The following is a 22,709-nucleotide window of genomic DNA, read 5'->3' on the forward strand; positions in this document are numbered from 1 at the left end:
GAAAACTGGGTGGGACTTTCTGGCACAGTACTGAACTGGTTTGAATCCTGTGTAAAGGACAGGGACTACTTTGTGTCTATAGGTAATTACACATCTGAGCAGACAAAAATGACATGCAGAGTTCCCTAAGGCTCCATTCAGGGGCTTCTTCTGTTCAACATCTACATCTACTAGCTCAGATTATGGAAAACAACAAAATATGTTACCACAGTTATGCAGATGATTCCCAAATTTACATAACTATATCACCAGGGGACTATGGTCCAGTACAAGCACTGAGTAAGTGCACTGAACAAATCAATGATTGGATGTGCCAGAATTTTCTTCAATTAAACAAAGACAAAACTGAAGTAATTATTTTTGAAGCCAAGGAAGAACGATTAAAAGTCAGCACTCAGCTTAAATTGATAATGTTAAAAACTACAAACCAAGCCAGAAATCTTGGTGTAGTCATGGACTCAGACCTGAATTTCAACAGCCACATTAAGACAATTACAAAGTCAGCCTACTATCACCTGAAGAATATATCAAGAATTAAAGGACTTATGTCTTAGTAGGATTTGGAAAAACTTGTCCGTGCATTTATCTTCAGTAGACTTGACTACTGTAATGGTGTCTTCACAGGTCTCCCTAAAAAATCAATCAGACAGCTGCAGCTGATTCAAAACGCTGCTGCTCGAGTCCTCACTAAGACCAAGAAAGTGGATCACATCACTCCAGTTCTCAGATCTTTACACTGGCTTCCTGTCTGTCAAAGAATTGATTTTGTTGGTTTATAGAGCACTAAATGGTTTAGGGCCAAAATACATCTCTGATCTGCTGCTACATTATGAACCATCTAGACCTCTCAGGTCATCTGGGACAGGTCTGCTTTCTGTCCCCAGAGTAAAAACTAAACATGGAGAAGCAGCGTTCAGTTTTTATGCTCCACATATCTGGAACAAACTCCCTGAAAACTGCAGGTCTGCCGCAACTCTCAGTTCTTTTAAATCACAGCTGAAGACTTTTCTGTTTGCCACTGCCTTTTATTCAAGCAAATTTGAGGGTTAATATTTTACACTGCACTGAAAATTTTATTCTCCTGCTTTATTTGTCTTATTCCTTTTTTTTAGCTTCTTTTTATTTCCAAATTTAACACTTTTTAATTGTTTTTATATGTCTTTTTACTTTAAACTTACGTGTTGCTTTTATATTCTGTTTTGATGCCTTTTATGCTCTATGTAAAGCACTTTGAATTGCCTTATTGTTGAAATGTGCTATACAAATAAACTTGCCTTGCCTTGCCTTACTACTGTACATATCATCATTCTTAAGTTTCAAACACTTTGAATCTTCTTTTAGTCTTATCTTCTCTTCTCTTAATCTTCTTTTAATCTTTTTAGTCATCATCTGACTAAAAACGTCTCATCCCTTTTTCTCGAAAGACAGACTTCTGTGTTATGGTTAAAATGTTGGTTATAATCTGTTATTAGCCTATAATGCATTTAATAGCTTAAGAACTACCACATACATATTAAAATTATTATGGTTGATACAGGCTGTGGATCTATGTACCCTCTGTCAAGAGCTCTGTTAAACTTGTTTGATAACAGGATAAACAAATATACACAAAGCATATTTTGTTGCCGTTTTTCGTGTGAAGAAATGGTGTGTCTGGACATTTAAATAATGAAGCTACACTGCTATGCCTGGTGCATTAATCTGCACAGAGTCTCTCTTAATGTGAGTGATCCCTGCGAGTATTTAATAAACCCAAGCAGATATCTTTCAACATTACAATTGTTTTAGTGCCAAATTCCCTCATTTTATTGAGATCCTCCCACTGTAGCTCAACAGTGAAACCCTGTACAGGAAAGGAAAAGTGGAAAGCAGTGTAACATCATTGATTATTTAAATCTCCAGACACACTGACAGGACTGGTTAGGATCTAATATTAATTCATGTTTATTGACAGTGTTTCCTGGTTGAGCTACAGTGGAAGGATTATTAAATACATGCATAGTCAATGACAGTGTTTTTGTAGAGATGCAGTAAGGGCAGATAATATAGGTATAACAATAAAAGCGAGTTTTCTGGTTTTGCTTTCACACGAAAAACGTATAATGGGTTGTTTATTTGTTTATCCTGTTATCAAACAAGCTGAACACAACTTTGGATGCACAGACTGCTGTGGATGTGAAACATGGGTTTAATTTGACTTTGTGAGTGGTTGGTTGCTGCCTCAAGGTAATGTGGGACAGCGTTATCTCTTTTCGTAAAGGATGGTCAAGTGTACCCTATGCTAAAGGAATCATTGAAGCACCTTTCCTTAGCAGTTGGAGAATTCGACCAGCTCTTATCATGGCTGCCACTTATATACTTCTGGGTCATTTCACTAATTTAGGAACCTTCCTAAGCAAAAATGACTATTGGACTGCAGCCATGGTCACTTTTCATGAATTCTGGCTCCAAAAATCCCAAGTTTTGAAAGTCCACAAACCAATGGGTGACATCACAGTGGCTACATCCATTATTGCTACATCCAGTCTACGTGCCATACTTGACTGATGTAGTTACTCTTCTCATTTAATTAGTGGTAGGCCTGCCCCCTCCCCCATATGGGAGGTAGAATACTAATAGTCATTGAATTGCAGGTATTGAATTCATTATTGTGTGTTTGTTTTACTAATCTTTGTTTGTTTGTCACTCAGATATAAACTATAACCATATCAAGCCTCCCTTTCAACTGCTCAATATGTGTCCACTGTGGCAATAAAACCGTGAATGGGAACAACAGTGGTCTCCTCACATTCTTATCAGAGCACCCATGGTGATGTTAAAATTCCTGTGAACCACTCCAGCCACTACCCTACACAAATTATTTTTCCTCATGTTCATTTTCCTTATAATTTACTTTATAATCCTTATTAAATAATATTTTTTTACTTTGACTTTTATTTCTGAATGAAGCCTGGGTGAACACAGGAAAATAAACGTCCAAAGACAAACTGTTTTCTTTGAATTTACAGCACAAAGAAACAGTTTTAGATGCTGTTTACAGTTAATCTCTCTGTGCACTGAGACAGAACATCGTACAGTCTGAAGGTGCAGTGAAGGAACAAGAATGTATTGAACCTATGAACATTAATGCAGTTTTACTGAACAGGATGAGAAGAAGAAATGAATCATTAGAGAGTCTGTGCTTGTCTTGATTAGTTTCCTCTCTGTTAGTTCTTTGGTCAAGTTGCTGCTGAGTTAAGTGTGAAAACCACAGAGAAATGCAGAACATGAAGTGAGGGACACTTCTGAAAGCGGCTAAAATAAAATAGGTGACAATAAGTTTTCACAGGGAGGGGCAACTGTTATAACTGTAACAGCTAAAACAGTTGTCCAGCTCTACAGTACAGAGTGCAGAAATTACCAAACACATTTAAAACATCATGATGAGATGAAATTCTCAGTGCATTGTTGTACCATCATAGAACTATGTATATATGCATATGCATGTATAAAAATATATGATTCTTACAATCCATGGAGGGAGGGTGGACAAACCTTATTAGCTAGACACCCCCACCCCCACCACCCATGACACAGACACAGCTGAACATCTTAATATAATATTATTAAAGTGTTTTTGCCTTCGTTCAACAGCTATAGTTTACACAGAAATAAACAGAAGTGAATGTTTGGTGTTTAAAAGTTATTCATCATACTGCATCACACATACATCAAACCTAGAAAAGTGTACTGATTTACTTTCTTAAAATCACTTAATGCTGCTCTGAATAAGTGAGCTAAATGTCCTACAATGTAAATGTAGATATACAGTACCTGACACAGAGAGAAGGAAGACAACAAATCCACTCGCTGCTGCTGTTAAACTCATAGCTGCTCCTCTCATCTCTCTGTGAGGCTTCAGAGACAATAAAATACATTAAATAATGTTCACAATATGTAATAATCATATCAGTAAACTATTCTACTTACAACAGAGAAGGACGTTGTCTGTTAAGATGCTCGTCCTCTGTGATCTGTGAGCAGAAGTCAGATATCAGAACGGTAAATGACTTGATTTCCTTCCTCTTTCTCATTATTATGAATATTCACGAGGAGCCAAATGACAGTAAACACATAAGTTCACACTGAGTTTTACTGTTTTCAAAAGACTTAATATAATCTATGTTAGAGAGAATAACAGACCAGTGTTTTGACCTGTTAAATAAAGAGAGAAGAGAAATAATGAGACATTGTTTTATTATCTTACTCTTTTTAAGTATGGGCACAGTTCAGTGTCTAAAGAAAAAAACATGACACGTGACGGATGTGTGACATTTGGTTTGATGCATCTCTTCACACTTCTAGTGCATGTTAAGACATTGAATACACCACCATGAGTTCAAAGAGATGTACTGCATCAGTATGGGATGTAAGAAGTCACATGCTGAGCACAATGTTTATTGTGAGTGTTAAGAAACAAGTAAAAAGCAAAGTACATCAAAGCATGATACAGAAATCTATGTGTAAATCAGATGACAAAATGTTTTACATCTGCAGTTGGAAACTCACTCATTCACAATCATTCTGACTGTAACACAGAGCACATCATCAGTGATGAATCCTGAATCTGCAACACTGAAGCTTCACCACTAGAGGACAGTGAAACATCAGAGATACTGAATCACAACCCTGAAACAACATTTTACCATCAATCACTGATTGTTTACACACATTTAAATGTACTTTTAGTACTTTTCACTTTTTATGATTGAGTTGCATCTTAATCTGTTTACTCTTGACATTAAACTCATTAAACATTATAGTACAATCCGCAGTCCTCCTTCTGTGCAAAAATGTATTTAAAAGTTTATTTGAAGCCATTATGAAGCTTCAGCCCTCAAAATTACTCATATTGAGTCAATATCTTTTGTTATTGTGTTTTTAGTGTCAAATTCCCTCTTTTTGTTACGATCCCTCCACTGCAGCTGAACAGGGAAACACTGTCCATCGGGACACAAAGACAACATTTCTCACGAAAAACACAGTAACTGTAGAATATATACACTTTTTTGGACTAACTCAGATGTCTGAAGCCTCATATTATCTTCATATAAACTTTTGAATATATTTTTGGTCAAAATGAGGACTGTAGATTTTGTCCTCCATTAATTACATTGTAAGAGCATTAGGACGGGATCTTCTAATGGTCAGTATGAACAGGAGGAATGATGACAGTGAGCAACACCTGTTTCAATGTTCATATGGGCACCTGACTGTTGTTTTAAGACTTGAAAAAATGTGAACCCGCCCTTTAAAGCTGAAACTTTCTGCGCACTGTCGCCCTCTGCAGCAGTGAAAGGGAACTGTTTCTAAATACAGTTTTTGTGGAAACTGGCTGTTTATTCAGCCACAGTGATACCTGGATAATGTGACATTCAGCCAAGTGTGATAGAACTGAGATTATGTTTGAATTTGATGTGTGAAAATATACAGTTTACTGCACATGGTGTGAATGTGATGCTTCCAGTTTGATGTGTCTGTTCTGAACAGACTTAATGAGCTTTGTGAGCCAGGACAGGTGCAAACCAGGAAGCCAATCAGGATTCTTCAAAAGTGATTTATTATGTATACATTTAAAATAACATTTAACATAACAGCTCTAATCCTAAATATCTGTGATATAAAAAAAAAGTACAAAGGAGTAAAGTACAATAATATAGCCCTGCATTACGTCAGACACAACACTCAATATACATAAACACAATTATGAGTCACACACACCTGCTGCTACTGAAAACTGAACATGAAAACATCCACATCATCCTCTCCAGCCTCTCTCTCCACTGTCATATTTCACTGTTGTACTACTTTCTGCTTCCATCAGGTGAGTCCAGCCTCTGGTTCAACTGCATCACAACAAAGTCACATGACATTTAGGTGAGTTATTTCTCATAACTGTAACTATGAATCTGCCGTCGGCCTGTTTTCTTTCTCTTAGCGTCTTATTCTCTGTTTTTGCACAATTTACACTTGTGAAAGAATCTTAGACATTGTAGTAAAAAGCTTAATGCTGTTTAACCACTTTCAGATATGTGAAAAAAGGGCGATATCACCACTTTTTACCCATCCAGACCACATTAGACCAGGTCCAGATCAAAAACATATGCAAAAGTTTATCTGATGCTAAAATGAAAAGGAAACTGAGCTACATTTCCTGAACTACTTTTAAGACTGTCAGACCATTTGCCATGGAGAACCACAGTCTGGAGGTTTTTATTCCAACTAAAGACTCCACATATTGATGAGCACTCCTTCAAGTAGAGGGGAGGAACTCAGTGAGACTGACTGGGTGGAAAGTAAACCTGCAGACTGTTGGCTCTCTATGACAAGAAGGTTGGACACCCTGACATAGACTCTCCCATCAAGTTAAGAGAAAAAGGATCACAGTACCAACATGTTTTTGTGGAAAGGTATTAAGGACAAACTGCAACTGATTTACTGCAACCACTGTCACAATAAGTGACTCATCTCTCCAATTACAACATTTTTATTGAAGACAAAACATCAAAGAACAAGGACAAATGTGATTACATGGTATTGAGATTATGATATAGAACAAAAACTGGCTGTAATAATATGTATAAAGAAAGCAGCAACATAGACAATTGTAATGTTACAGTAAGGCAGGAGAAATAATTCACAAGATGAATGTTAGAATACTGACAATAAAACAGGTTGTTATAATGAAACTGGAAGATATACTGTAAATACAGAAAGGGCAGTGGAAATGATCTGTTATCAATAAAATATAACTCTTTACTCACATCTAGTGGCAGCAATTGGAAATCACAAGTAGATTAGTTAAAGCATGTTCTCTCTCTTTCTCTCCAGTGTGTTTTATTTTAAATATCTTACACATTACAAGCTCACCACTTGTTAGTTAACTGATACACTACTCCTGAGATTTGTCCAAAGCTGCAAGTTGAAGTTAACAGGTTTTACAATCAAAGTTTTGTTGAAGTCACCAGGATCATCCTCACTACTTACATCTTTATAGAGTCTGTAAGGTTAGCATACATGTGAGAGTAAAGACACAATAAATATGGTGAGGCTGTCTAGCACTGATGATACATCCCAACAGTTTACTACTGTTGAGAAGAATCCTTAATGAAATCAATGGAGCTAGATCTGACTGGAATTTTACATCAGCAGCAAAATAACAAGCTAAACTGTCCATTTAAATTGATCTAAAATATATATTCGTCTCTATGATGCATTCTTGGAGAAGTCCATCCTGAGATCTATGTTTTAAAATTCAATAGTGACCTGCTTAAATAAAAATGAAAATAAATCTCTGCACACCTGAATATGTTACAGGTGTGTTGCAGGAAGGTGCAACTTGAAAACAATGAGAAGAACTCCTGCACACTGTGTCATGCCCTCCACTTCTGCCTCCTCCTCCTCCTCCTCCTCCTCCTCCTCCTCCTAGCCTGTTGTGTGTGTGTCTCTCTCTCCCACTTGTCTGTGCCTGATTACAGAAGTGGAGACAGGTGTGCGGGAGTCAGGTAACCAGCTGCTTTCCATCAGTAGTCCTGCATAAACATCTGGTTCAACCTCCAACTCACCGCAAGATCATGGACTCTGTTTACCACAGTCAGTCGCAATTCTAGCCTCCAAAACATACTACGGTTCAGTTGTTAACGGCATCACTACTACCTGTTTTCACTGTGCCTACAGTTTTGCCTTCACCTGACTTCCACCCTTGTCTCCAGCCTTCCTGCCTCGTCTGCCCGGCACATCCCTCTGCTTGGCTCCCCTCAGCTTTCCCCCTGCCCAGCTTCACGTCAGCCCAATCCCCCCTGACTGGCTCCCCTCTCCATTCCCTCTGCTCAGCTTCACGCCCTGCCCGTGCCCCAGCCTCCCAGCTACCACTTTGCAATAAATTATCTTCCATCACTGCTCTCTGCCTCCTGCCTCAGTGTCCTGCACTTGGGTTCGCTAGTCTAGCCATAAACACTGTCTCACTTACTGCTGGAACATTTATTAAATCACAACGTTTCAGAAAGATCTGAGTTGCACCTTCCTCCAACACACCTGTCACATATTCAGGTGTACAGAGATGTTTTTTTCTTTTTTTTTTCTTTTTAAGAATTTTTATTGAAGCAGGTAATCATTGAATTTTAAAGTATAGATCTATGTGCGGACCTCTCCAAGAATGCATCATAGAGACAATTATATATTTTAGAGCAATTTAAATTTACAGTTTAGCTTGTTAATTTACTGCTGAAGTAAAGACATTTATGCCTGATGAAGGTCGGACAGTTGTGATTTAATGAATATTCCAGCAGTAAGTGAGACAGTGTGCAGGAGTTCTTCTTATTGTTTTCAAAAATGAGAAATAAAAACAAAACATGAGATTACTGATGTGTTCATGAGGTTTTGTTGACTGTGCTGTACAGTACAGCTGGATCTTCCTCAGTTTCCTGACCTCTGGTTCTGAGAGGGAAATAAAAAAAAAATGAATCAGGTGATTGTGAAGATATGGTATTAAATTATACAAACAGTCATAATGAAGATGTAACAGGCAAATGTAAGAAATGAAAAACTGAAATAAAAGTGTTGCTACTATGTTCCTGTGTGAAGAGCTGCTCACCTCGGGGCAGTACCGGCTCTGTTAAATGTGACAGCAGCGTACTGGACAACCTCTTGTTCCTCCATGTGTCTGTGGGGCTGAGCTGATCTGATGTCGGAGTAGAGAGGATCTGCCTGGTTGTTGGAGAAGTGCACGCTGGCATAATGAAGGTTATCTTGCTCCTCCAGCTGTGTCTGGAGGGTGATAGAAATGAAGAAAGTGTTGGTTTGTGTGAAGAAGGATTGTTAAGAAACAACATGAAGTGCTTGACAGTCAGATGAGTTTTCTAGTTGCACTTTAAGATAGTGACTGTGGAAGTGTGGAACCAGGATAGAATAGTATAACTCTCACTCCTCACCCTCTCTCTGTTGTCTGGTCTCTCCTCAGCCTCAGACCATTGATTGGAGGCTCTCTTTTTCCTGGTTAGGAGAATTCATTAAAAACACAAATGACTGAATTTGGATCAATGATTTAGTGAAACAGAAGTGCTTACCTCATCCACAGGAAGACAGAGAGGATGATGATAGACAGGAGAACAGCAGTTGTTACTCCAGCAGCTATTGATTTTCCTGCTCCTGGAGAACAGCGATCAAAAGAAAACACTGACAGTTAATCAGGGTATTACAGCATGTTTGGCTCCAATGTTTCAGTCAATATATGTATATTCAATTCTCTTCATTTTGAACTCTAACAGCTCTTTTCAGTTTAGAATATATTTTATGTATTTTTATTGTAAATCATTTATGATTACTTGACTTGTGGTGCTTGTATTCTCTCTTAACTTGTATAGTTTGATTGTTACGCACCACAACACCAAGACAAATTCCTTGTATGTGCAAACCTACTTGGCAATAATAATAATAATAATAATAATAATAATAATAATAATAATAATAATAATAATAATAAGGTGTACATACAGTATTATGGTTTTGGTTTGTTTCCAGCTCGATACAGCTGGACTATCTGGCAGCTCGTAGGCCTGCTGTATGTAGTATAGCTCAACTGAAACTGTTTTTTATAGACTGACACAGACATGGTTATGATGTATTGGTCATTAGTCATATACTGATATATAAACTAACATCAACCAAAACCTCAGACTTGCAGATTTATCCGTCTAGCTCTACTATGGAGTCTGAGAGGAGAAACTGACGGCATGAAGTGTCCTCAAATCTCTGCTGTTCATTGCTGTGAGCGCACGCTAACATCTATGATGAGTGTATCAGATGAGTGTAAACATCTGGATTGTAACAGTTAGATTGTAAGTGGACACTGTTTCTGAGTCATTTAAACTGTAACTAATTGTACTGACGATGGAGTTCACACTCCTATAGAGCTTAACTAAATGTCTTGGTGCTCCAGTACTGTGCTTTACAGGCTTTACTTCCATCTGTAATAAATGTGCAAAAACATGTTTAAATCAAATCAGTGTAAAATAAATTCTTGTCCAGAGTCATTTAAAATAAAAACAGTGGTGACAGTGGAAGCAGCTGCAGTGAGCAAACTCTCCTCTCTTTCTGCAGCTTCCTCAGCACAGCTGCTGGTGTGTGATGCTTTGCTGACTAGGCGACAAATGGCAACTGGCCCAGTAGAGGGTGCTGTTGTAAAGATATAGTTAATCACATCATTCTTACAAGTTAATGTGTTTCTCGTGAGAGTAGAATTATAGCTCTCTAAAAAGAGACAAATGAAATGTAAAAACAGTGTTTCAGTGGAATCTCCAACTTCTCCCAGACCAGCTGGAGATTTAACTCCTCCAGTGTGTCCACGGTTTGTCCCGAGACCTTCTCTTGGTCTGTTGTGTCTTAATACTGTTGGTCACATTTCAACTTCCTCCTCTGAATAAAAAAAAATGCAGCAGCTCAATTTTTAGACTCTTGGTCTCATAGAGTGAGGCAGCGCAGTGTGAAGAAATCTCACCTTGGCTGCTTGTATTCATGAGCACAGCTCTCTCTCCACTAGTTAAATATAAAAAGCCTGCATCACTTCAGCCTAATCAGAGGTCACATAATCCTTTGAAATATAACTTGTGAATAAGAAACACATTGACAAGAAAATTCAGAGTTTTCTCTTGCTCAGATGTCTCTTCACCATGATTTGAATTGAGCTGATTCCTCCAGTCAGCAGTGAATCACACAAACCTGTTTTACTGTCTCTTATGAATACGACTCTTAGGTCTGAAGTAATCCACTTGGGGCAGCTGTCTGCCCATCTAGACTGAACAATCCACCTTCTTCCAGGAGCAAACATTCGTCTCAAACTTGGAGCTGCTAATCATCATCCGGACTGTGTCACTCTCAGGTGAACAAGAGTCACACAGGAGGTCACAACGTCACAAGAAACAGATACTTTCCAGACCTGCATGGGCTCCACTTTGATATTCTGTTCTCCAGTATAATTAACAGGACAGAAGCCTTTGGACACATTGGATATGCTGAACCAGATCCCAACAATACAGACAGAACTCAAGAGCGAACAAATAGCTCTTAAACACTGATGACTGCACTCCATACTGCAGCAGCAGGTTTGTTTCTGGATCTTAATATCAGCTTTCCCACATTCATTCTTCTCACCAGACACTGTGGAGTTTCACAACAAGGGTTTGTACAGATGGAGGTTAATGAAACCCCCCCCTCCCACCTACATCACATCAGATGGTGTGTAATGAGTCCTAGTGCAGTGTGTGTGTAGCTGGATGGAAAAACTTACCTGCCACAACAGTCAGATAAAAGGTGGAGTTATGACGTCCTTTTCTGTTCTGGGCTTCACAGTAATAATTCCCACTGTGTTCAGGTCTGACATCAGTGATGGTGAAGATCTGTCCTGATGCTTTTGGTGCGTCTTCATTCTCCTTGTACCAGGTATAATTAGCTGCTGGGTTAGCATCACTGCTACAGGTCAGATTCACTGAACTGCCCTCCACTATCTCACCAGAGGGACTCACTGACACAGAGGGAAGCTTTGGAGCATCTGGAGGAGACGTATCAAAATGAATTAAGTATAAAATGAGGAAGGGTTGCATTAGTACAACATGTTGTGTTGGTGCTGCTCAGTGAACTACAGCAGTAGACTGAATGTGAAGCAGGCAGAGCTGAAGAAAACAGACATGATCAGACAAATCTCTGCTTAACAAGGTTGACAAGTCCATCAGCTGTATATTTCTTTTTAAATAGGCTGTTTCACTCACATTTGACATCAATAAAGATGTATTCAGATGTCCTCTTCCCCAGCTGGTTCTCAACTGTACAGTAATACTCTCCAGAGTCAGAGGACTGGATGGAGCTGAAGACAAGCTGTGGTTCTTTACTGAGAGGTTGAAGGTCTGGATTTACATTCTTCTTGTACCAGGTGTATTTAGCTGCTGGGTTAGCATCACTGCTACAGGTCAGAGTCACTGAACTGCCCTCAATGATTTCACCGGAGGGACTCACTGACACAGTGAGAAGCTTTAGAGCATCTGGAGGAGAAAACATAGCTGATCAACAGTTGAATAACTGACACAATGTAAGAAGCAAATGTTAGACACAAAGTGAGGAGTGAAAGTTGATTCCCTTGATGGTGCTCATATTAAAATCAACTGTCTGTTACCTTGGATACATTTTGACATTGTGTTAGTGACATAGTTATCTAAACTCACACACTGAAGGAGAGCGGTAATCTTCATGTCCTTTCAAAGCACAGGAGACGTTGTCACCAGGATTAAACTGCCCCGAATAAAGAGAAGTTTCCTCCTTCATAACTTTCTGTCCGTTCTTGAACCAGACATAAGAAATACGACCTGCTGGACTGCAGCTGCTGAGACATTTCAGCTTTGCCTCGGTATAAGACTGATGGACTGTTATTGTGATCACCTGCACCTGGAGAGCTGGATATGTGAGGAAGGATCAAAAATGTCATTTATTACCAGTAAAATACAAACATACAGTCGAAATAACCGTTGTAGTTCTTGTGGGTGAAATAATATAGGATCATCCAATCAAAAGTGTAAATGGGGGAAAGTACTCAATAGAATCCAATCAATTTTATGTGAAACTCTTCAACAATAACTATTCACCACTTTCACTAGTCATCAGTTTGTGTTCATCAGTACCTGTGACAGTCAGAGTTGTTCCAGGTAAACTACTCCTCCATTCAAAGCTTTGTGTTTTGAATGTGAAGTGATACTGGGCTGAATCGCTCTCTCTCAGGTCAGAGATTCTCAGAGTGGAGCGTCCTCTCTCTGTTTTAAGGAGCTGAACACGACCTGCATACTGGGAGTCTTCACTAAGGCCCTCAGGCTGTGAGGAATTCTGCCACTGATGACAACGTTCAGGACTGAACCAGAATGTTGATGTGATATATTCATAACTGCTGTATAAGCAGGAAATGTCCACTGATGAGCCTCTGGAGGCACAGATGCTTCTGTCAGTGTAAATCACTCTGTGGCAGGACTCAGGAAAGATACCTGAAAGATCAAATTAATTTAAAACAGCACTATTATTATAGTACTATTGTACCTATTGTTATAGTAATAATCCTATACAAGGCTCAACAGGAAATCTTAATGCTGCTTCACCCAAATCACAAAAAACATATTTTCTCTTTTATTTGTGGTGTTTATCCATGAAGATATCTGTGGTTTCATTTTTCAGTTTTTGAGATGCTGTTTCTGGTAAGACACAGATATCCATAATTTTTTACATCTAAGTTTTCAAAGCTTTAAGCAGTGTAAACAATATTTAATTCACTTTCATTGTATTGGAATGGAAGCAGACCTTTCCAGGACTGATATCTCAAAATTTGGGCAAATGAAACTGTAACTATTCACGTGGTTAAAAAAGGAGCAAGTCAGAAAATATGTTTTTTGTATTTTGAGTGAATTAACTCTTTAAATGTAAGTTCTTAATTTACATTTATTTTGCAGTCAACACAGTGAATATGACATAAGAGGACAACATGTCTAAAGTCCCATGGGACTGTGGTTTGGTTTTGATCCACTTCTATGCAATGTTTGTATCACATGCTGCCCCAGAAACATGTACATACAAGGTGTAGTACAATAGTTTAACCACTAGATGTGGTTTTGTTAGTGGGAGACTGTGTTGTAAACTCACACACTGAAGGAGCAGGATGATGCTCAAATCCTTTTACAGCACAGGAATAGCTGTCTGCAGGAGAAAAGTACTTTTTATAAGTAGAAGATGTTACATCCTGAATTTTCTGTCCATTCTCGTACCAGATGAAGGAAGAACGATCAGGTAGACGACAACTGCTGTGACACGTCAGCTCTCTCCAGGTAGGATAGAGTACTGATTGGCTCACCTGCACCTGGAGATCTGTATAATCTGTATATGTGAAGAAAGGACAGAAATGTAATTTATGTTCAGATACACACAAACATTCAGTTTTATTTTATTTATTTATTTATCAGTTTATTTGTCATGGACGATGCAACAAAACATTGTAACAGGTTAAAATAACATGAAACAGATGTATTGCATATAGGATTTCTAGCCAAGTCCCTGGTTAGGCTTTTCTACTTAATAATAGTCATAACATATCATTACCATAAATACATTAGTTAAATAGAGCTCATAATAAATAGTAACATTCTCAATAACAACAGTATTTACATCACAATACAATCGATTTACATGTGTTGTGGATGTGTGCTTGTGTGTATGTTCCTTAATTCATGGCAATGATGTGTTTATGTGCATAATGTTTATAGGTGTGTGTGACCATGTACATACATGCATAGTCTTTATGAGTATGTATGTATGTTTGTTTATCTGTATGTATCTGTTCCTCTATCTGTGTTTACATGTCCATGTGCACGTGTGTGTGCACAAGTGCATGATCACTGATCAATGATCGCAGGTTTGGTTTTGTCAGCCACTGTTTCAGCTTTTCATTCAATGTTTTCAGATCAGTTTGTGTTTTTATTTCTGTTGGTAGGACAGTCCAAAAATGTTTCCCTTTTACTGCAAAAGATGACTGACTGAAAGTAGATTTGCTCTGTGCCACCCTGCAGCTGACATTTACTGATCCTCTAGTAGCAAATCTATTGGTGTTTGTTGTTGTTACATATGGACAAAGTACAGCTGGGGAGAGATTATTCACACATTTAAAAGTTAGTTTATTAAAAGAAAACTTGACAAAGCTGTAATAACTAAGCAACTTGTACTTTTTCAGAATTATACAGTGGTGCCATTTCATTTGTTTTTGATCCATTATTTTCAGTGCTTGTTTGTAAAGTGATGTAACAGGTTTGAAAGTTGACAGTGAAGTCTGGCTCCATACAGTAACACAATAGGATAAATGTGAAAATATCATGGTACGCATAAACAGTTGAGCTGCCTTAAGGGGAATGTAATGTCTTATCATTCTAAAACAGTTCAGATTTGTCTTTACTGTCCTTTAACATCTTCATTAAATTTGAGTTGGGAATCCAAAATGACACCTAAAAATGTAAAAGCACTGACTTCCTTTATTTCTTCTTGATCTATTTTGATTGTAAACTTATCTTTTGCTTTCCTTCTCATAGAAAAACACATTGACACAGTCTTTTTAAGATTCATGGTTAGATGATTGTTTTTGAGCCACTGATACACTTTTCATTTCATTTGTTAATATCTCTCTTCCAGGACCTTTGAGAAAACGGGTAGAATTGAAATTGGTCTATGATTGCCTACTTGGTGCTTCATCCTTAAAAATTGGTGTGATGATTGCTGTTTTCCAGCTTTGTGGGAATTAACCAGTTCTGATGGAGGTTTATCAGATGTGTTCTAGGTTTGATCAGGGTGGAGCTGTGTGTTTTGATAAGAGCAGTATCCAAACCAAACAGATCCTTGCCTTGAATTACTTAATTTATTGATAATTTGACCCACTTTCTCTTGGTCAACCAGTGACATTTCCAAGATATTAACCATTTGAAGTTACATTAAGTCTTCCAATGAAAATGTTACCTGTGACAGTCAAAGTGACTCCTGGTGAACCAGTAAATCTCCATCCTGGTTGGTTTGTGATGAACCTGAACTTGTACTTAGCCGAGTCGCTCTCTCTCAGGTCTGTGATTCTCAGAGTGCAGTCGTTCTTATCACAGTGATACTGAACACGACCTGCGTACTCTGAGTCTGTTCTCAGATCCACATATTTAGCGTCTTTCATTTTAGTGAACCAGAATGTTTTCTCAACTTCAGCATCACGGCCATTTTTTCTGGGTGGGTATCTGTAGGTGCAGTTTATGTCCACTGTTGATCCTTTTAAGGCACAGATCGTAGTAGAAGTGTAAGTCACTCTCCAGCCATACTGACCCTGTACCACTGTAACACAGAGCACATCAGAAACCACAATCACATTCATAACAAGTTAAGAATCAGTGAATAAGACAAAGTGGATCATTTCTTTATGGTCATTTTCTTTATTATTTATTTTATGATTCTTGTTAAAATATTTTCTTTACTTTAACTTTTATTTCTGAATGAAGCCTGGGTGAACACAAGAATATAAAAGTCCAAAGACAAACTGTTTTCTTTGAATTTACAGTACAAAGAAACAGTTTTAGATGCTGTTTACAGTTAATCTCTCTGTGCACTGAGACAGAACATCGTACAGCCTGAAGGTGCAATGAAGGAACAAGAATGTATTGAACCTGTGAACATTAATGCAGTTTTACTGAACAGGATGAGAAGAAGGAAATGAAACATTAGAGAGTCTGTGGTTGTCTTGGTTAGTTTCCTCTCTGTTAGTTCTTTGGTCAAGTTGCTGCTGAGTTAAGTGTGAAAACCAGAGAGAAATGCAGAACATGACGTGATGGAAACTTCTGAAAGCAGCTAAAATAAAATAGGTGACAATAAGTTTTCACAGGGAGGGGCAACTGTTATAACTGTAACAGCTAAAACAGTTGTCCAGCTCTACAGTACAGAGTGCAGAGATTACCAAACAGATTTAAAACATCATGATGAGATGAAATTCTCAGTGCATTGCTGTACCATCATAGAACTATGTATATATGCATATGCATGTATAAAAATATATGATTCTTACAATCCATGGAGGGAGGGTGGACAAACCTTATTAGCTAGACACCCCCACCCCCACCACTCATGACACAGCTGAACATCTTAATATAATATTATTAAAGTGTTCAGCAGTAAATATTTATGTTATTTTTACCATTTGCCTTCATTCAACAGCTATAGTTTACACAGAAATAAACAGAAGTGAATGTTTGGTGTTGTAGAGTTTAAAAGTTATTCATCATACTGCATCACACATACATCAAACCTAGAAAAGTGCTGATCTGGGATATTTTATATTTACTTTCTTAAAATCACTCCATGCAGCTCTGAATAAGTGAGCTAAATGTCCTACAATGTAAATGTAGATATACAGTACCTGACACAGAGAGAAGGAAGACAACAAATCCACTCGCTGCTGCTGTTAAACTCATAGCTGCTCCTCTCATCTCTCTGTGAGGCTTCAGAGACAATAAAATACATCAAATAATATTCACAACATGTAATAATCATATCAGTAAACTATTCTACTTACAACAGAGAAGGACGTTGTCTGTTAAGATGCTCGTCCTCTGTGATCTGTGAGCAGAAGTCAGATATCAGGATGTTAAATGAAGTGATTTCCTTCCTCTTTGTTATTTTATGAATATGCATGAGGAGCCAAATGACAGTAAAAACATAAGTTAAAACCAAGTTTTACTGTTTTCAGAAGACTTAATATAATCTATGTTGGAGAAAATAATAGACCAGTGTTTTTATTTGTTAAATAAAGATAGAAGAGAAATAATGAGATATTTTTATTATCTTACTCTTTTTAAGTGTGTGATAGTTCAGTGTGTAAAGAAAAAAACATGACACATGTGACGGATGTGTGACATTTGGTTTGATGCATCTCTTCACACTTCTAGTGCATGTTAAGACACTGAATAGTTGACTTTACACCACTATAAGTTCAATAATCCTTTTAAGGAACAGATCTTAGTAGATTTGTAACTAACTCCCCAGTCATTCTAAGACAGAAAATTAAGGAAAAGACATTCTACACATTTTTTCAGTGGTTGTGCAGAAGAACAGAGATACATCAATGTATCATTACCAGATCAGACTTTTTCTGTATCAGTCTTTTTTATGTTTCCAGAATTAGACCTGGGTAAACTCAGACAGGGAGAAATCTAAATACAAGATATTTCTTCAGTTATACTGATTTACAATGAAAAGAAACATTGGAAAGTGTAAATGTCCTTTCCACGGTTAATTTCCATTTACTATGTTCACTAAGGCAGAACTTTATACAGTCTGAACATGCAGTGAAAGAACAGAAATACACCAAACCTGTGAAAATAAATGTAGTTTCATGTGTCAGTGTAGAGAACGTAACAAGATAAGATAAAAGATGGACTTTTCTTTTTTGTTTGTTTCCTGTTTGTTCACTTTATAGCTGGTGGTTGTGAAAATCACAGGAAGTGTAGAACGCTGAGGTGTGAGAGACTATTCACAGCAGCTATGAGAAATAGACCATAGATGGATCATTCACAGCAAGGAAATATTAAACTGAGTCCCTTGTGCCTCACAAGAGACAATTTTGGCTTTTAAATGAGTGATTTGTGATAATTTTGGCTGAGTTAATGCATACTGCATAAAATTTGATATGGTTGTAGTTTTTTTGTCCAATTTTCTAGTCAAAGTCTATAATAAACAAAAATGTCCCCACTGAAAAGCATTAAAACCTTAGTTTCTGATCCCACGACCATTACAGCATAAAATCATGCATTCTATTGTATCAGGCTTTCAATTTAGAGTCCTGGCTTCAAAATTGTAGTTTTTACTCTTTTCCACCAGATTGAGCTATTTTCTGATGTTTGCCCTGTGGGGCAAATAAATGCTATTTTCCTGGTATCCACTAGGGGCATTGCTGCTGTATGATGACATGGATATGAGTGATGTGTGTGTGTGTGTGTGTGTGTGTGTGTGTGTGTGTGTGTGTGTGTGTGTGTGTGTACGTGCATGTATGTGTGTGGCATTTAAAATGTTTAAGTGCTGAAAATGAATGAATATTTGGTATTGATAACCAGAACTGAAGTTGGTTAAAAAATTGAACTCAGTAAAAGTAGAAAATAATATTTAAAAATAATATTTAGGCATACTGCTTCACACCATACATCAAAATCTAGAGGGTAATCTGGGGTACTGATTTACCGTCTTAAAATCAAGTCATGTTGCTCTGAATAATGTAAATGTAGATATACAGTACCTGACACAGAGAGAGGGAAGACAATAAATCAACTCGCTGCTGCTGTTAAACTCATAGCTGCTCCTCTCATCTCTCTGTGAGACTTCAGATATGTTCAAACCCGTCTGCAATGTACACAGGAAGTATAACAGCCACACCAATTAACCACTGTACCAAACGCCCATGTAGCCCACTCAACAGCATGTTGTAGTATATCTCACATAATGTTAACTGACAACACCTTTGCATGAGAGGTGAATTGGAGAGGGATCTACTATAGTTTTAAATTCAGGATGTGTTTACAATAACAACAAATTGTGCTATTAGAAATATACATTTTTAAACTGAAATGCCTGTCAAATAAAACAATGAATGAAAAATGAATGAATATTTGGTAGTGATGATCAGGACTGAAGTTGGTTAAAAAAAACTTGACTCAGTGAAAACAGAAAATAATATTAATATATGGTAGTTATATAGTAGTTTCCAGAAGGGTACATTGTCCTCTAATGTAACAAGAGTGATTATTTGTTAATCTGACACTGCAAAAGAAATAATAATGCATCAAAGTCAATGTTGTTGCTAATCACTGACATATCCAAGACTGTGATAATGTATTTTTTTGTCATAAAAACAGTGGCATCATGTCAAAAACAGGCTTTTAATGGGTTAAAATTCTAAAAAATGAATGAATATTTGGTAGTTATGATCAGGACTAATGCTGGTTAAAAAATTAACTCAGTGAAAGTTGAAATATTAATATATAATATTTTTATAGCAGTTTTAGGAACTGGACATTTTTGTCTATGAAGATAATAAGTGTAAATAAGTGTAATCTGTAAAAATAAGTGTATCTGACACTACACAAAAATAATAATGCATCAAAATCAATGTTGATACTAATCACTGACATATCCCAAACTGATAATCAAAAGAAAAAAAATCCCACTAGCATTTAGTATACAGAAAATCATTCATTTTTTTGTGTTTCTTTTTTAATAAAGAACAACAGTGGCATTATGTAAACAAACTGGCATTTAAAGGATTAAAATTCTGAAAGTAAATGAATATTTGGTAGTGATGATCAGGACTGAAGTAGGTTAAAAGATTTAACTCAGTGAAAGTGGAAATTAATATTAATATATGATATTTTTATGTGTCATTGATGTGGACATTCTTGTCCTTTAATGTCATCAAGTGCAACTGTTTTTAAGTTGAGGCACAAGAGTTCAGTTATGTGATACAGAAAACTAAACTATGATTTATAAACTGAAAAAAGATTAAGGTAATATTTGGTGTTGTAGGCCTTTAAAGGCATACTGCTTCACACCATACATCAAAATCTAGAGAGTAATCTGGGTACTGATTTACTCTCTTAAAATAAATTCATGCAGCTCTGAATAAGTGTGCTAAATGTCCTACAGTGTAAATGTAGATATACAGTACCTGACACAGAGAGAAAGAAGACAATAAATCCACTCGCTGCTGCTGTTAAACTCAAAGCTGCTCCTCTCGTCTCTCTTTGTGTGACTTCAAATATGTTAAAACTTGTTTACAATGTACACAGGAAGTATAACAGCCACATCAATTAACCACTGTACTCTGCTAGAATAGAGACAGAAGTTACACTGAAAGGAAACTTTCCACTGCGGTCAGAACATAAGCAGCAAGCAGATCAGGTTGTTAAAAATAACCAAACGCCCATGTAGCCCATCCAGCAACATGTTGTGGTATATCTCATAACATTAACTGACAACAACTTTGCATGAGACGTGAATTGGAGAGGAGTCAACTATAGTTTTAAATTCAGGATGTGTCTACAATAAAAACAAATTGGGCAATTAGAAATATACATTTTTAAACTGAAATGCCTGTCAAATAAAACAATGAATGAATATTTGGTGATAATCAAGACTGAAGTTGGTTAAAAAACTTAATTCAGTGAAAATAGGAAATAATAGTAATGTACAGTATTTTTATAGCAGTTTTAGGAAGGAGACATTTTTGTCCTCTAATCTACAAGTGTGATTAATTTAAAATCTGACAAAGTACAAAAAATAATAATGCATCAAAATCAATGTTGTTGCTAATCACTGACATACCGCAGACCATGATAATCAAAAACAATTAATCTCCTATTGTTTAGTTTATGGAAAGGAATGTAAAAACAGTAGCATCATGTCAAAAACAGCATTTAAAGAGTTGAACTTCTTAAATTGAATGAATATTTGGTGGTAATAATCAGGACTGATGTTGGTTAAAAATTAATTAATTGAAATTGGAAAATATTATTATATGATATTTTTATAGCAGTTTTAGGAAGGAGACATTTTTGTCCTCTATGTTTTTTTTTCCAAATCTGACACTGCACAAAAAATAAAAATGCATCAAAATCAATGTTGATACTATTCACTGACATGAATCTGACCAGATTGTGATACATGTGATGTGATACAGAAAACTGTGATTTATAAACTGAAAAAAGATTTAGTTAATATTTGGTGTTGTAGGCCTTTAGAGACATACTGCTTCACACCATACATCAAAATCTAGAGAGTAATCTGGGTACTTATTTACTTTCTTGAAATCAATTCATGCTGCTCTGAATAAGTGAGCTTAATGTCCTACAATGTAAATGTAGATATACAGTACCTGACACAGAGAGAAGGAAGACAACAAATCCACTCGCTGCTGCTGTTAAACTCATAGCTGCTCCTCTCATCTCTCTGTGAGGCTTCACAGACAATAAAATACATCAAATAATGTAAACAACATGTAATAATCATATCAGTAAACTATTCTACTTACAACAGAGAAGGACGTTGTCTGTTAAGATGCTCGTCCTCTGTGATCTGTGAGCAGAAGTCAGATATCAGGATGTTAAATGAAGTGATTTCCTTCCTCTTTTTTATTTCATGAATATTCATGAGGAGCCAAATGACAGTAAACACATAAGTTAAAACTAAGTTTTACTGTTTTCCAAAGACTTAATATAATCTATGTTAGAGAGAATAACAGACCAGTGTTTTGACCTGTTAGTGAAATAAAGAAAGAAGAGAAATAATGAGACATTTTTATTATCTTACTCTTTTTAAGTGTGTGACAGTTCAGTGTGTAAAGAAAAAACATGACACGTGACGGATGTGTGACATTTGGTTTGATGCATCTCTTCACACTTCTAGTGCATGTTAAGACACTGAATAGTTCACTTTACACCACTATGAGTTCAATAATCCTTTTAAGGAACAGATCTTAGTAGATTTGTAACTAACTCCCCAGTCATTCTAAGACAGAAAATTAAGGAAAAGACATTCCACACATTTTTTCAGTGGTTGTGCAGAAGAACAGAGATACATCAATGTATCATTACCAGATCAGACTTTTTCTGTATCAGTCTTTTAACCCATTTCCCTATGTATATAGGCTCTTTTTTAACTGATGTTAAAAATTAAGTTTTGATAATACTGCATCACACATACATCAAACCTAGAAAAGTGCTGATCTGGGATATTTTATATTTACTTTCTTAAAATCACTCCATGCAGCTCTGAATAAGTGTGCTAAATGTCCCACAATGTAAATGTAAATATACAGTACCTGACACAGAGATAAAGAAGACAACAAATCCACTCACTGCTGCTGTTAAACTCAAAGCTGCTCCTCTCATCTCTCTATGTGTGACTTCAGATATGATAGAACTTGTTTGCAGTGTAAACAGGAAGTATAACAGCCACATCAATTAACCACTGTATTCTGCTAGAATAGAGATAGAAGTTACACTGAAAGAAAACTTTCCACTGCGGTCAGAACATAAGCAGCAGGCAGATCAGGTTGTTAAAAATACATCATCAATATGCATGATAAG

At 36.8% G+C, this 22,709-nt stretch overlaps 1 protein-coding gene across 1 annotated transcript; it reads right to left on the reverse strand.

Moving 5' to 3' along the window:
* Positions 1-12,254: 12,254 nt before the first annotated feature.
* Positions 12,255-16,176, reverse strand: LOC137180607 (uncharacterized). The gene is made up of 3 exons (XM_067585976.1): positions 15,562-16,176; positions 13,708-13,938; positions 12,255-13,058 (listed from the first exon to the last, which is right to left on the reverse strand). Exons 1-3 carry the CDS (start codon positions 15,956-15,958, stop codon positions 12,661-12,663), a joined length of 1,026 nt encoding a protein of 341 aa, XP_067442077.1. The 5' UTR covers positions 15,959-16,176; the 3' UTR covers positions 12,255-12,660.
* Positions 16,177-22,709: the final 6,533 nt, after the last annotated feature.

The sequence above is a fragment of the Thunnus thynnus genome, chromosome 3 (assembly GCF_963924715.1).
Source record: "Thunnus thynnus chromosome 3, fThuThy2.1, whole genome shotgun sequence".
Classification (NCBI taxonomy): domain Eukaryota; kingdom Metazoa; phylum Chordata; class Actinopteri; order Scombriformes; family Scombridae; genus Thunnus; species Thunnus thynnus.

What these genes read in the sequence shown, in the direction of transcription:
- LOC137180607 (XM_067585976.1), bottom strand. Translation starts at nt 15,958, where the DNA reads ATGAATGTGATTGTGGTTTCTGATGTGCTCTGTGTTACAGTGGTACAG. An exon ending in AGTCACTTTGACTGTCACAG is followed by an intron (nt 13,939 to 15,561) that starts GTAACATTTTCA and finishes TCACATATACAG; the next exon opens with ATTATACAGATCTCCAGGTG. An exon ending in TCATCCTGCTCCTTCAGTGT is followed by an intron (nt 13,059 to 13,707) that starts GTGAGTTTACAA and finishes TTGATCTTTCAG; the next exon opens with GTATCTTTCCTGAGTCCTGC.